Source organism: Zonotrichia albicollis, chromosome Z, assembly GCF_047830755.1.
Source record: "Zonotrichia albicollis isolate bZonAlb1 chromosome Z, bZonAlb1.hap1, whole genome shotgun sequence".
Lineage (NCBI taxonomy): Eukaryota > Metazoa > Chordata > Aves > Passeriformes > Passerellidae > Zonotrichia > Zonotrichia albicollis.
In genome coordinates, this window is record NC_133860.1 from 42,032,333 (window position 1) to 42,047,206 (window position 14,874).

General features: G+C 44.2%; 1 protein-coding gene across 2 annotated transcripts; it reads right to left on the reverse strand.

The window, feature by feature from the left end:
- Nucleotides 1-513: 513 nt before the first annotated feature.
- CRHBP (corticotropin releasing hormone binding protein) lies at nucleotides 514-8,985 on the reverse strand. 2 transcript variants are annotated; one of them, XM_074532795.1, is made up of 7 exons: nucleotides 8,738-8,985; nucleotides 8,207-8,328; nucleotides 7,438-7,595; nucleotides 5,363-5,573; nucleotides 3,590-3,738; nucleotides 2,158-2,275; nucleotides 514-794 (listed from the first exon to the last, which is right to left on the reverse strand). In XM_074532795.1, exons 1-7 carry the CDS (start codon nucleotides 8,968-8,970, stop codon nucleotides 637-639), a joined length of 1,149 nt encoding a protein of 382 aa, XP_074388896.1. In that variant the 5' UTR covers nucleotides 8,971-8,985; the 3' UTR covers nucleotides 514-636. The 2 variants fall into 2 exon arrangements, with proteins under 2 accessions (XP_074388896.1, XP_005488372.1); XM_005488315.4 differs by having other exon boundaries at nucleotides 8,207-8,300; nucleotides 8,738-8,908.
- Nucleotides 8,986-14,874: the final 5,889 nt, after the last annotated feature.

A 14,874-nucleotide genomic window follows, 5' to 3' on the forward strand; every position in this document is an offset into this window, starting at 1 on the left:
GACTTAGGAAGTTTAATCAATACGTTAAAAGACCTCTTCAGAAAATATACAATATAAGAACTCTTTGCCAACTCTTTGAATGTATTTATTTATGTTTGGATTTGTGTAAGGAAGACTCATGCTATAAATTTTCATTAAAAACATGTCATTAGAAATAAATAGTACATTTATAGTCATAAGTAAAACAGTAGTTTTTATGCACATGAATGTTTGGCTTCCTCTTACAAAACAGGAATTGTATTTCACCACACTTTTTTGTTTATTTGTTTATACTTGATATAAAAGGATAAAGCTGCTGCATGAAGTTTATGTTTATTGAGGGTTTAATATATCCCCATACTAGTTTTTTTGTCTATTTTCCTAATAATATTGATACAGGAAAAATATCCCTCTATTCTTGCTATTGATTTTCAATATGGTAAATGAGCTTAAACATTGCAGAAAGAACATAATGATAATAACAAAGATTAATACATTTGTTGCTTTCTCCTGCTTGCTGATGGGAATGACTGATTTGTATGAGAAAAGAATTATGCTTACAGAAAGGCTTGACACCACCAGCTACTTAAAGGAAAAAAATACATTATTATAGAACTTTATTTTCATTAGCTATGTGAAGATACATGTCCTGGTTTCTCAGATACTAGGAAAGCAGAATTCCTCAATGCTGTTCTCCTTTCTTGTTTCAGTTTCCTGCAGATCCAGCTGATGATACTCAAATGTCACACGGTTGATGTGTTTGCCACTGGAGACCATCCGCAGCACAGTGTTGTCACAGCCAATCTTCATTTGGGCTGTTTAGGGAAAAGAGATATAAAGGGGCTATAAAGACGCATTTATATGAGAGAAAGTGAGGGAAAAGAGATATATAATGATGGGAATTATGAAGCACCAATACATGCAGTTTTGGAAATAAAGCAAATTCATGTGTCATGAAGACCTGCTGGTGATGGTATTGCTGATTAACTTTTGTGTTTGTGAGTTTTGCTTTACAATGCTTGGGTATTTAATCAAGTATCCTTCCCTCCTTCAAAGGCTACTCCATATCTGTGTGCTGCTGTTAGATACCATGAGTGATGGGTAAGGGTAATGGCACTCTATCCTGGAGTTAGTCAGAATTAGCAACATCAAAATGTTTCCCATTAGAAGGATGAGTGGATTTGTGTGCAAAGACATTCTTCACAGGAAGAAGGGCATTTGAGAGTCCCATCAAGACAAACTCAAATGGTAGTGCCCAGCACATGGTCCTTCCACTCTGAGGGAAATTGAGTGTCACTAACTGCTGCTTTAGGCAAGCCATTTGAGTGGAGGCTCGGCAAAGCCTTTTTGTTTGGGGAGCTTGGGGGAACTTCCTCACTTCAGATCAGGAGCTGCTGAGATGGATTTCCACTTCCTTCACACCACCAGGAAAACACATTTTAATCTCATTCCAGTGCTTAGGATTATCATTCAACAGCAGTGCTTACCAGTTAAATCTTTGAAAATTGCCTGGACTGTTAAATTGTAGTGTGATGAAAGGCAAGGGAGACCACAAGGGCCAGGCACGTTCCTGCCCTGCAACTCTGTGGAAATGCTGCTTCTCCAGTGCCCTGTCGGTACTGCTGAGATATGGCAGGTGTGCCACAGGGGTTAGTCTGTCATATCACTGCCACACTTTGCAGTCTGCTATTGAATATTAGGGAAACTGGAAGTTCTTATTTTTATGGGGAGAAAGAAGGCACTGGACCAGCATGATAATGAAACAGGTTCAGAGCCCCAGCAAGTTCAAAGTATAGAATGGGAGCTCTGAGGCTCTTGGGGTATGTGTTACACCAGCAGCAAAAAAGCTCTTAACTGAATATGTAACAATCTGTCTTCATTTGTTGTGAATTTCCAGACCTTTTTATGTGCTGACATTCTAGTATTTATTTTTGTCATAGGACAAGAATTTTTAAAATATGTCTAATTCAGCCTTGTCATAATGATTACTAAAGGGGCAAATGAAGGTGGTCATGGGTGTGCTATAACACATAGCCAAACCACAGGCTTCAGCTCTCATGTTCTGCTAAATGAGAAATTCACCCTCTAGCAGGAAGTCCAGATGTGTGGGGGGATCTCTTCATGTCTTATTATGGTTAATTATTTTATTATGTGGAGGTAATTGGAAGAAGTTCTTACCAGACCCATGAAAGGAATGGCAGAGGTCAGCTAGTGGAAACATCTTGGATGGGTCTAAGCCAGCTCCTCCAAGGAGCTCTACAAAATCTCCCACTCCTGCACAGCTTGCAGATGGTTTCTTAAAAAGGCAGAGGCCAAAAGTTATTTACCATTCATCTTCAAAATGTAGCAGTTCTGCAGACATTACTGGAACTAACAATAGGTTTTAGAAATCTCCTGTGCTTAAAGCTGTGTGAAATCAGTTTCTCATCCTGATCAGTACTACCTTGATTTTATATTAGTAAGTTGATTTTCTTAAGGCATTCCAAAGAAAGACCTAAGTAGACTCTGAAAATTACTGACAAGTAGAAAAGATGTTGATTCAACTGCTTTTAATGCAGATAGGCAATCTGGTTCTGGGTGCTTAAACACATAATCAAATTAATGCAGGCACGGGCTATATGTATACCAATATTCAGCTGGCAGGCAGGAACTTCAGTTCCATTATACCATACTCACTCCTAAAAAAATGCTAAAATGCATCATTGTAGCAAAGTTCAATTAAGGTAGAAATTAACAAAAAGAGTATATTTTTCTGAGAGCAATGGCTTACTGTATATTAAACCCACAATTTTCCTGAAATTAATGCTGTTTGCCAAAAATCTTTTGCATAGGCACCTTGAGTACCTTTGGGCTGTCACCCCTATGCTGTATTTAAGTGCCTGGTTTCTTTACCTTCCTTTGCTGATGTCCTTTTCTGCTCACCACTGAATAAGTCAACTAATTCACTTGCTCATCTCTCAAAACCTAGTTTGTTCAGACACTGGCAATCTCCTTGAAGAGCTCAGGCTGTCAGACTCATTGCCAGGAAAAAAAAAATTTTCTTGCTCTATTCTTCTGAATATTTTGTAATTGACACCTTACAGCACCCAGGCACAGGTATCACCAATAGCTCCTGCCTTCTTCTGTTGGTTTGCCATCAAACACCAAATACCCCAGATCAGAGCAGAGAATGATCAGCATATGGAGCAGGCAATCAGTTGTGAACACATTTGTACTTTGTCTGTGATAATACCTTGATGCCTAGTGGCTCCATTCTCTCTTCAGAGCATTTGCTGCTTTCATCAATTTAAAGACAGATGGCTCTTGGAGAGAGTGCTCCTTTCCTTATAATGAAATCCTTATCCTTTGCTATGGCAAGAAATTGTTACATTCATTAATGGTGCTTTGCACGATCTGGCTGCCGTTGCAACGTTACAGAGACAACAGTGACAGAGACAGCTGCAGCTCTCCTCTCTGGGAGAAACCAGAGCCCTCATCGTGCACACAAGAGGTCCAGAACACCCATGCCTTAGCAGCCAGCATCACAGCCTATCCCTGCTTCACCCCTTCCTGCTTCTGTGCCCACAAAAATTGCACATGCTAATATTTTCTTAGGAAATAAAGTTCTCACCTTTAAAAAGAGACCATTTAAATGTCCCAGGATAAGATCAGATATTTTTATCACCACTGGGTAGATTATGGAGAAGCTGCAGTTTCTGTGCTGGTGAGGAATGACCATGGTAAACCTTCCTGAGGGGGTCTGAGAGATTACATTGCAAGCTGGGACATGGGAAAAGGTACAAGAGTTACTTGTCCCGTCATCATTGCATGTAGCAAAACTACATCATTACACTACCAAAAAAGCAGAGATATTGTTTAATTACTGTCAGTTACAACCAAAGGCTGAAAAAAAAAAATGTGGCATTTTCTGAGGTTCTTGCATAGCATTTGTTCCTTAAAAATTCCCTCCCCCTTTTTTTACTATATAGCATGAGGTCTGACAGAACCTGAGGGTGAAGCAGTCACTAGAAGAGCTCACACCTGAAATCTGTACATCAGGGGCTCATGCTGTCAACAGCTCATACAGTTTGTCAGTTTCAAGGAGGCTAAACATGGATGGCGGGAGGAATTGTATTTAGTTTTGACAGCTTATTGCCTGATATTGCCAGCAACTCCCTAAATCCTGTTCTGCTCCTCTGAACTGGAGTTCCTTAGGCTGCAAAATATCTCATTGAAATGGGAGCATGATTTTATCTTTAAGTTCAAACTTAAGAGTTCAGGTAAAGGAGTAATTTCTACGTGAGCCACCCGAGGGATCCTTGGCATAGCTGTGGAGTCCTGCAGTTGCTGCAGCAGGACAGTGATACCAGCCACCTCCAGCAGCTGAATACAGTAATCACATCTGTGGGCATGAAGCCACACCAGAGTGGGGACCTAGCTTGCGGGCCCAAGTCTGAATAACTTGGAGTGAAGATGTAGCAGACATACTGTCACTGCTTTTCAGTTTGGGGGGGGCTTTTTTTTTTCTTTTTTTTGTGTTTTTATTTGGGTTTTTTTTCCCTTTTCTTGTTTTTGGGGACTTTGTTTCTTGTTTGGGTGGGGGTTTTTTGTTTGTTTGATTTTTGGTTTTTGTTTTATTTGTTCTGCTTTTGTTTTGTTTGGTCACTTCAAGTAATTAGGAGATAAATCAGACTGGCTTGAACAATAATTGTTAAATGTCCTGTCCTCTTCGGAAAACATAATTCAAGTGAGGAACAGGTTACCCAGTCAAGTTGTGGGTACCCCACTGCTGGAAAAGTTCAGAACCAGGTTGGATGAGGCCCTGGATAACCTGGTCTAGCATGTGGCATTCCTGGCCATGGTGAGATGATCTTTATGATCTCTTTCAACCCAAGCTATTCTATGATTCTGTGACAATTTGTGCCTTGCCAGCTCAGAGGCTTAGGCAAAGAACTTGCAGGTAGATCTTTGTGAACATATATCTCTCATAACTACCATATAACTGTTCAATACACTGATTTTACTGTTGACCTTTCTCAAATATTTTTTCCTCATTGTTCATCCAGATCTAGAAAATGCTGAGATTGAAGTTACTCGATTAATACTATTTGTTCTAGCTAAATGTGTTGGAACATGCCAATATTAGATTGGGAGGGATCTTATTTGAAAGAAAGAGCCTTATGGTCTTGCACATTGAAGCCTGTGTGATCTCTTAAGCTCCTTTGTTTTCTTGGGACACACACTGAGGCTGAGCCAAGCCTGCCGGCATGCAGGTGCACATGGCTCCACTGCAGCCGTGCCAGTGCGGATAACCACAGTGAGAAAACTCAGGGCAAAGCAACACGTTCTCTTGGCTTCCTGCCCCAAATTCAAGCCCCCTCGGCGGAATGAAATGCAGACTTACGGAAGAGGTTGCTGCTTTTCTTGACTGTGACAGTAAATCCATTGCCTGGTAGCTGAATCCTGAAGAAAATCATTGCCACATTCTGTGACGATCTGATGGTCCTCTGAATATTCCCACTTTCACAGAAGTCTACGTATCTTTGAGAAGTGGTGAGAGGATGGTCCAAGGAACTGGGAAATTTCTCTCCCTTGAGTATCCATCCATCAAACACCTACAGAGGTCCAATAATATAAAACTAGGTTTTGTTTAATACTCCGTTAGCAGAGAGCAGAAACATTAAGAATAACAGACATTCTTTTCTTTTGACACCAAATAACCTGTTCAAAGCCACAAACTGAAAACAAAAATTGGCTGTATTTATTGATTTCCTAATATTTGAATAATTATTCATGCTTCAATGGATGTTTAGGAAAGGGATACATGTAACTTTTGTTTTTATCTCCCTCAGGCGAAAGCTTTTGTTACCTACTTCTTTTTTTCTTCGCATTCTTTTTTTTTTCTTTGCAATTGCATTGTTACTATGAGGAGTTTTTGATCAGCTTGATTTAGATGCTTTACAGCTTGTCATTAATGGTCCCAGTGGTCATGCAGAGATACTGGAAGACAGAAACCTTTGGGGAGGAATTATTGTCAGAGGTATTGCTCTCACTTGTGTCAGCTATTTTACCTCATCCTAACCACTAGAAAACAAAACAAATCCTGCATTATTTGTTTGAACCTTAAGCATCAACTTCTACAAATCTTTCCTTCATAACAAAAAAGCAACAATTTTCCCTCACCATCTTCAGATCAGAAGCAGAAATATGTATTAGTTCTAGCATAGATATGCAGCTGCCTGCCTTGCTGCTTCAATTCCCTCCTAGCTGCTCTCACATGGCAATTCCTTGAACACTTCAGTCAATATTCCCAAAATTCAAGGACCAGGTTCAGGTGTCGCTTCAGTCAGTAATTCTGATGTGAGACTTCCTGATGAAAAAAACATCAGGATCTGTCTCTGGATTTGCCAGAACTGTAAGTTTCTGGAGTAATGGCATGTAGGTGCTAAAATTACATGAGAGAAAGCTGCCTCTATATATAGAGAGAGAGAGCAATATAATAGAGAAGTTTGGGACACCATTACCAAAGAAAGGAAAGCTCAATAAAACATAAAAGATATCTTGGCATTTTTCTAGCCTCCATGAGTGACCATGAGTGCAGGTACAAAAGCCTTAGCTCCACAAGAGACTGAAATCAGCCCTCCCGCAGACACGTAGGGAGAGATCTCAGCCACAATATGGAATGGAAGTACAGAATTCCGAGCAGGAGACAAGGAAAGGGCTGAAGGGCAGCTTTCCTCCTTCACCCCGTTCCTGGACCTCAGCTTGCCACTAGATGGGTTGCTGTCTGTTCTGTGCCTTGCCAGTTCAGCACAAAGGGAAAAGTGCAAGGCGAAGGGAGCCAGGGGCCATCGAGCCTCCCCTTCTGTCCTTGACAGAGTTCAGATCTTGGTGAAAGCTCCTGCCTGCCAGAGAAATGTGCTGGTAAAGTTTTTAACACTGGAATATAAATGGTTCTGAGTCATGAGCCTCTTTCTGTTCAGAGCCAATATCCTGAAAAGTTCTAGCAGGGAATTTTTAAAGAAAACCTGCAATGATCCACTCACTATTAATCTGATGCTAAGTGACCTGAGAGCAGAGGTCCCAGAGCAGTAACAACGGTCCAGAGATCTGTATCATTATCTGCTGGGCTCATCTGATTCACAGTGCAATGAGTAAATCCTACTGCCCAAGTTTTCAGCTGCCCACCTGGGTATGGACACTCCATAGAGGCACTTCTGGAAAAGTTCAGAAGAGCCAGTTCTGTAGGCTGGAGAGGGATCCTCATCCTGCTTCTGGCTTTGCTTTAGAGGAGTGGTGATGGGGGGCGCATAGAGTGCCTCAGGGAGGGGAAAGAGCCCTCCCAGGGGAGGTTGCTTTGCCTGTTTTTTACACACAAACACACACAAGACACAGATGTGAACATACGCTCGCCTGCCTCTTGCACACACAGCAAACACGTCATAAGCCAGAGCAGAACAGAGACTTGCTGCTTCTTACCTTCAGGAAGTCCCCGCCTTGGCAGTCGATGTTTACAAAGTCAGAGTGAATTGTGATGAGCTCCTCGGGCTCCCCGATGAAGAAGGTTGCGCAGTGCAGCTGTGGCTGGTCTGCAGTGAAGGTGAACTGCCCCTCTATACTCAGCATGTCAATGCACCCTGGAGAAGCAGGGACAAAGGGCTGCTGCCTCTGCCTGCTCGGGAGGAAGACTCCGTGCCAGCTCCCGCTGTGCAGGGAAGGAGGGGGACAGGAGAGACCCCCCCGCACTGGGATCCGGCTGGCAGTGAGGACAGGGAGAGCCAGCTGAAGCAATTAGGAGCCTGCTGAGCATCAGAGGATGAATAGTAACTGGCAGGTGTGAGCACAAACGTGTGGCGGGGGGAATGAGGGGGGATGGTGTGTCAGAGCATCTCTGAGCAGAAAACTCTGTGTGTACATGTGCACAAGTGTACAAACACTCTATTCTTTCAGATTTCTCTCCAGTCACAGCTGCTACACCTGCCCCACCCCTTGGCAATGTGATCCTGCCTAGGGACACGGGTAGGAAATCCCCATCTGACTTCAGTTATTTGGGACCATTAACTACGAACCCCAACCCTCTGCCTTAAACCACAGGTTTCTGCATGTTTAATGCTTTGTCCTTTTCCTGCCTAGTCTTGCAAAATCTCCTGCAGCTCTGTTACTCCCAATTAGCCCCTTTCCTTCCCTGAGGTACGCACAGGATTCTCGACCTGTCAGTAGTCCCTACCAGAGCACCAAAGAAACTCACGGAGCGACCGCCGGTAGATCTGTCCTGCTGACAGCTCTCGCTTCAGATCCTCACTGAGTAGTAGGAAGGGGTCATCTTCACCAGCATCCCTCACCTGGTTAAACACAGAGGGCAGAAAGAGTCTGGGGCAATGTGAAATGCAGCTCTCTCCCTGCACCTCTCAAGAACAGGCACAGCATATTATGTCCCCCCTCAAGAAACAGTGCAGCTCCAGAAGAGCTCAGGCTGAAAGCTGCCAACCTGCAGTAGAGGGGAAATAAACTTGGGATCTAAGAGCTGAGCCCAGCAGCTAAGTGCATTGAGAGTTTCTTAAATCCTCAGCAAAATTGCTGAGCATAAATTAATAGAGGGGTAGTAGAGAATACATGGGACTGTTGCATTAATGTTACCCAGGCGTAAGTTTAATGCAGAAGAAGTAGGAATAGGAAAGGGAGAGGGAATAAAGCACAATGCTTGAAAGGTGAGAGCACAAGTTAGAAGAGAGCAGCTAAAAGCACAGTGAGATGTTTAATCACTAGCCCTATTGCTCACCTCCAGGTATCTGGTTTCTCCTTTGGAAGCTGCCAGGAAGATGAGAACGAGGTGGCATTGAAACTGGAAAGCAGATGGCATGCTGACACCTCCTCTGGCGGCCGTCCCCCGTGGCCAGGTTTCTCCGGGTCTGTGCCGGTATGCAGAAGCCGCTGGGGTGTCTTGGAGCGACTCTTTTTATAGAGCTGTTGGGAGGGGAGGCACTTGGTCCCCGTACTGATAGGGTAACCCATGGTAACTGAATTCCTCTAGCAGTGACACAGTACGTGGGCATGACAAGGGTCCAAATTACAGCCACAAATTTTCAAGACGGTTGAATTCCCCTCTCTGGCAGATGTCTTTCCTCCTAATCTGCCTCGTGGAATAGATGAAAACCTCTGGGGGAGAGAGCCCATCTCTGTGCATATATACAGGGCACTCATACACTCTGTTTTTTCCAGTTATTCCAAGCAAGCAATAAGGAGCATCCCTGCCTCCTCCTGGGGCAGTCCCGGGGTATTTCAGACCTGCAGGGCTTTCTGCCTACCTTGTGCTGCTCTGTGACATGCAGCTCTCCGCAGTGCCTGTGCCTGTGCCAGGTGCTTCCTGCTGGCCAGGCCTGGGTGGGCACCCCTGTGTCCCAGGCAGGTTTGCAGCCTGTGCATCCCTCCAGGGCTCTGCAGCAAGCACACAGGCAAAACCAGACAGCTCTTCCCACTGAAAACAACTCTCATACAGAAATTATGAAAACTTGAGCTTCCCAAGGGCATATTCATTACAAAACTCCTGATACCGCTTCAGCCTTGATCCCCAAGTGAAACCTGAGAAGACTTTTAAAAGTTGAGCCTGTGAGTGAAAATTCGTAACTCTGCAGAATACTAAAAATCTGGAGCTCAGCAGAGGTATTAGATGTAGGGTATATATCTGAAACCTATTTAAGTTCCTTGGGAATTACAAGTTTTGTTGGAAAAATGAAGGGTTTAGTCCCAGTCTGCATTAGAGGATGGCTGGAACATTAATCAGGACGGTGAGAGGTGCCTTGGAGACCATGAGGACCAGAAGGGGCTGCAGAGGAGCCCAGCCTTGCTTTCTTTTTTTTTTTTGCTCACTCTCTATAGAGACTGGTGAGGTTAAAATTATAGCTTGACCCCTCTAATTTCAAATTCTGGCTGCAGTGTCCCAGTTTGCCCTGCCAGTCCACAACCTATACCTCAGACACTGAGTGTTGAGGAATATTCAGTGCAGGGAGCTGGGCGTGCAGCTGCAGTGAGAGCTGCAGATGGAGGTCTGGCGGGCAGGAGTCTGAGCCCAAAGTAAGAGGCTGTGAACTGCCAACTGTTTGAATTCCAGAAGGCCCAGGGACCTGTGGTGCCAGCCAGGTGACCAGACACTACAGCAAGAGTTGAAGACTCAGCTGGAAGACCACAGACCTTCACATCCATAGACTGTGAGGGTGCAAAAGCCTAGGCATTCCTTTGTTCAGGGTCCCTCTCTGGAGGCACCAGCTCAAGGTTTCTATTCTGCTGCTGCACCATTATAAAATTACCTAAAAGAGACAGAGGTCTGAGGGTCTGCTGTGGGAAACCTGGGTTTGATCTGGTGAGGAAAGATAGCCTGCCTGCATGTGGGATGTGTAGGGAGTTGAGTGGGGACCCATCTGCTCCCTGGAGCTGCCTGCTATGAAGGAGCTTGGATCCCAGCAGTTAAAGGCTCTCATGGTGGGTGTGACTGCCTGAGTGCCTTCTGAATGGTCAGACTGGGACATTATCTAGATGTGAGTCCTTGAAGATTGTCAGTGAAGGACAGCGTGTTTGATTGTGTGTCAATTTGTTACTGAAGATTTCAGATTTCAGAATTCAACTCCAAAAATTAGTGAAGGACACATGGTGCTGCAGCTAAAATATTATGACTCTGTTATGCCAGATATGAGGTAATCTGCTCAGAACGAAACATACAGCAGCAATGTCACCATAGTTTAAACTTTTGCCTATGAACAGCTAAAATTTGGGCTTAGCACAACATTCACCTGTGGAAGAAAAGCAGGAAGCTCCATAGTCTGTAGGACACCCTGGCAGATGAAGTGAGGGTACTGTCCTTCTCCAATAAAAAAGGTGGTGGGAGGGACAATAGGTGCCATCTCCATATCTGCTGTAATTTGTTGCTCACACAGGGCCTAAGGTGACTTTGAAATTCCTATGTAACACCTTGGAGCCTGTTATGAATACACAGATATTCTGTGCAAAAGCTGAACTCAGGTACCCTTTGCTGTTGATGTGGAACTTAATTTTAACAAAAGTGCTAAGATAGTTTTTTCCCCCCACTTTTCGGCTCTGGGCTCAGCGGGAGCTGATGAAGCACAATGACATCCTGACCAGCCTCATCACAAAGCCCCCCAGTGCCTGGAGTAACTCTCTGTGTCTTCAAAGACAGGGCTGTCCTCAGCCCTCAGTCTCATATGCCTTCTTTTGTGCAGACCTAATGCTTGGGGAAAGCAAGTGTTTGGGACAGAATAGGGAGCCACACTCAAAGAGATGCAGCTGCTGCTGCTGCCTGGGGCTCTGCTGCCTCAGGTGGAGCTCAAACAGATCCCCAAAAGGAACCACTCAAGGGGGAAAGAGGGGGTTCATCTCCTAGCCCTGTATCCCAGCTGCCAGAGGGTGAGAGAGGATGTGAGGCCATCTTCTCACTCAACTCTGCTGCCTCCTCACTGTATCACAAGTCCCCTTCCCCTCTACCCTCCCTTCGTGTCCTGCAGCACTGCTTTTGTTAAAAGTCACTTGCAGAAGCTGAGATTTTCAGGAGATGAGAATGTGACTAACAAAGCAAAGAAAAATCTCTTTGAATTGGGTTCAAAACACCCCTGCAGCATTTCAGAAGGGAAAAGCGCCTTCAATGTGATAGAAACCCTTGGTGAATGAGGAGAGTGTCATTTTTCTTTCATGGAGTTGAGTCATGATAACACTCTGAAGGACAAATTTTTTTGTTAATATCAAATTGTTTAGCACAGTAAAATGCCTTCCCAGTGACACCCTGTCACAGGCTAAACAATCCAGTTGATTGGCACCTAGGTCTGCTAACAACTGTGGGTTATCCTGGGAGCGGCCCCTTTCCCCAGCAGAAATGATGGAAAGCCATGGTGCTGGTTAGAGCCTGGGCTGAGTGCAGGGCATCTCTTACTCTGCTCTGCTGCAGCTGAAGGTGGTATTGTTTAGGCACCCAAGCCTTTGCAGAGCCTCGGGCTGTTAGAGCAGGGCTCATGGGTGGGCTTTTCAGGAATATGCTTTGGAGGACCTGCCCTCCCCACTTGTGCTCAAAGTTTGTCAGTGTCTTGTCAGATATTATAGAAAAGAAGAAATCCCAGCTATAGTAAGAAGTGGAGAAAATAAAGCTGAATAAAGACGGTAGTGAAACAAACTCCATTTACCCTCTCCCACAGTGATCAAATCATGCTTTGTCCTACAATAGAGATGGAAAATGCAGCTTCTCATAGAAAGTGACAGGAAGAATACACATGAAGTGCTCAGTAGTGAGATTTCTTAGTGAGAAGTTCTTGAGCTACAGACAATCCTTAGGGATCCCTCCCTGTAGCAAAGAGGGGCCAGGTGTTGTGAACCCTTTTGGCTCTCAAAAAGGGTCCCGTGGGTGCCCATCTCTTCTTACACCTCAGCTGCAACCTGACTTCATGCACAAGCAGCTCGAGCAGACCAAACCCCTCACTAGCATCAGGGTCTTAAACATGAGTCAATATTTTCTGTATAGGTACAGTTCCAAGCAAGCTTCACCCCACAGGGATCAGCCTGGCTGCTGCATGTCCCATGGGGGCTCCTCTCCTTGTCTGTGACTGGTGTTTCCTTGAACTGAGAGGAGCAGCAGTGAGACTGCAGTACAACTGCTCCAGGAAAGAGGATCAGTCCTGCCTCAGGCACTCTGTCCTCAGCTGTTCGTGCTGATTTCTCTCTACTGCTCAGCGCAGGCTGAAGAGATGCCATGTGGGGTCATGCACAGTGTGAGACATCTGACAGGGCTATAAACTTCATATCATGCCTGTCAGCTGCTAAACATTGTGCTGAGCTACACTTATTTCCCTTATGCTTTTTCCCACTCTAATTGAGAACTCATTCAGGGGTTAGCTTTTCATTTCCCTCATGGTGTCTGTGAGATGTAGTACTAGTCATTCCTGTCTTGTTATCATGTGGCTGGAGGTCTCATACCAATATCGGTGTCTTTGAAGAGCAGGAGACTGCTACACATCACTTCTAGTTTATGACACATGTTCAACTGTTTGTGAATCCTTCAGTATATTGTTTCTGAACAACGGGATCAGTTAGCCCAGATTAAAGTGAGAAAGAAATCTAGTGTCTCTATAGTGTCACAACGGCTACAGTGAAGGCTAAATTTTTTGTCCCATCTTCACTAAATCCCAATTAATCACTGCTTTGAAATAACACCACAGAAAAGGAAATGAGAGGAAGACTGTACAGCAATTCACAGTCCTGAAAGCCATTAGGAAACCACACCTTTGATACAGACATGTACAAGATTTCACTTCAAACTCTGTCTGAGACAAAGACAAATGTGCAAGAAGTTCCTATTCCTGGCTCAGAGGACTATGGACATACGATAGGAAAGATAGAATTCAGCATGGCTAAAGTAAATTGGCCCTGTCAATGATTTGAAGATATGTCCTTTTTGCAAGAACCCAATCAGAGTTGCAATGACAGCTGAAGGAGAACATTTCCCGCAGAAGGAACACAAAGTCTGAGATCACATTTTGTGCTTCAATCCTTTACTCTTGTCTTTGTTTCAATATCAAGCAGTTGTTCCAACAGTCCATGATCCAGCCTCAGCCCAGGACTCCTCCCTCTGTAATCAGTCCACATCTCCATAAATCAGAAATCACTGATTGCTCTCACTACCTGTCTGCCTCAACTTGGTGATGGGTATGCCAAGCCTCTTCCAAATCTCACCACACATCTCTCTGTAACACCACTTCTATTACTTCTCTCTGTGTGTCTAAATTTGTTTTAAATAGAGTTGAACTTTCCATAAGGTGAAGGAAGAGAGGCTTGTTAACTCTGGGCAGTTTGACACAAGAGATGGTGTGATTTGTCACATTAAGTGGCTCACAGGGACGACAAACGCATGTGATTTATGAACTGAAAGTCTATCAGCATCATGCAGGCTTGATGATAAGTGTTGCATTAACTCCATTTATGGCATTGGCTAAAAGCAAAGACTGTAAAACTTGCAATTTAGCGGGTTACAAATAATCATGCAAACATTATATTCAGACACAGATTACCCTGAGGGCGGTTATCACTACCAGCTCTGCCTGTGAGTCAACCAGCATCTACACAAAACAGTCAGGGCCAAGAAGTGGGAGAAAAGTTTTTTCTCAGGAAGGAGAGAAGAGATATGAGAATGGGTGACTGAAAAATGCACATGCCATTGCTCTGGTGCCATTACCAGATGTTTCTTGAGCTGTTCAATTTTAGCGTGGACTTTCCTCCTCTGTGGATCTTTTAAACAAAATCTCTGCCCTCAAGGGTTGCTGCAAGAAGGCCTCACCACCAGAACTGCACCCAGGTGTCAGCATGGCCCCTAGGCAGCCTCTCTGAGCCCATCATATTTGCCTTTGCCAGCTGCAGCAGCTACTCTCATCCGTACCAGTGCCCCTGCTGAAGAACAATCTGCTTTCCAAAACATGGCGCAGTTACTGCATCTAGACTTTGTTTGGAAGTGTAACCCTCACGGCCCAGGTCACATCCTGTTCTAGATCTCCTTTCCCACAGCTGCAACTTTCTCACAGTGATCCTCCCCAAAGCAACAGACTTTCTTCCTTCTCTCCCAAATTTTCTGTTCAGCTTGGGGCTACTAGAACATTTATCACTTTGTTTTCAATGCTGAGCCAGTTTATTACACAGAATATAATCTCAGATGTGTTGAGAAATCCCTGTACTTTCACATATCATGTTTCAAAATTTGTTTAATCTCTGAAATACCTTTGAAAAAGCACCACTTTCCTAAGTGATATTTTAAGATGCTTTGGTTTTTTTATCCAAGGACAAGAATTTCTTAGTTGAAGTGGCTCTCCCTGAGGAGGATAATACTCATCCAGAAAATCTGTAATTCAACACAATTCTGGTAGTGTTAGACAT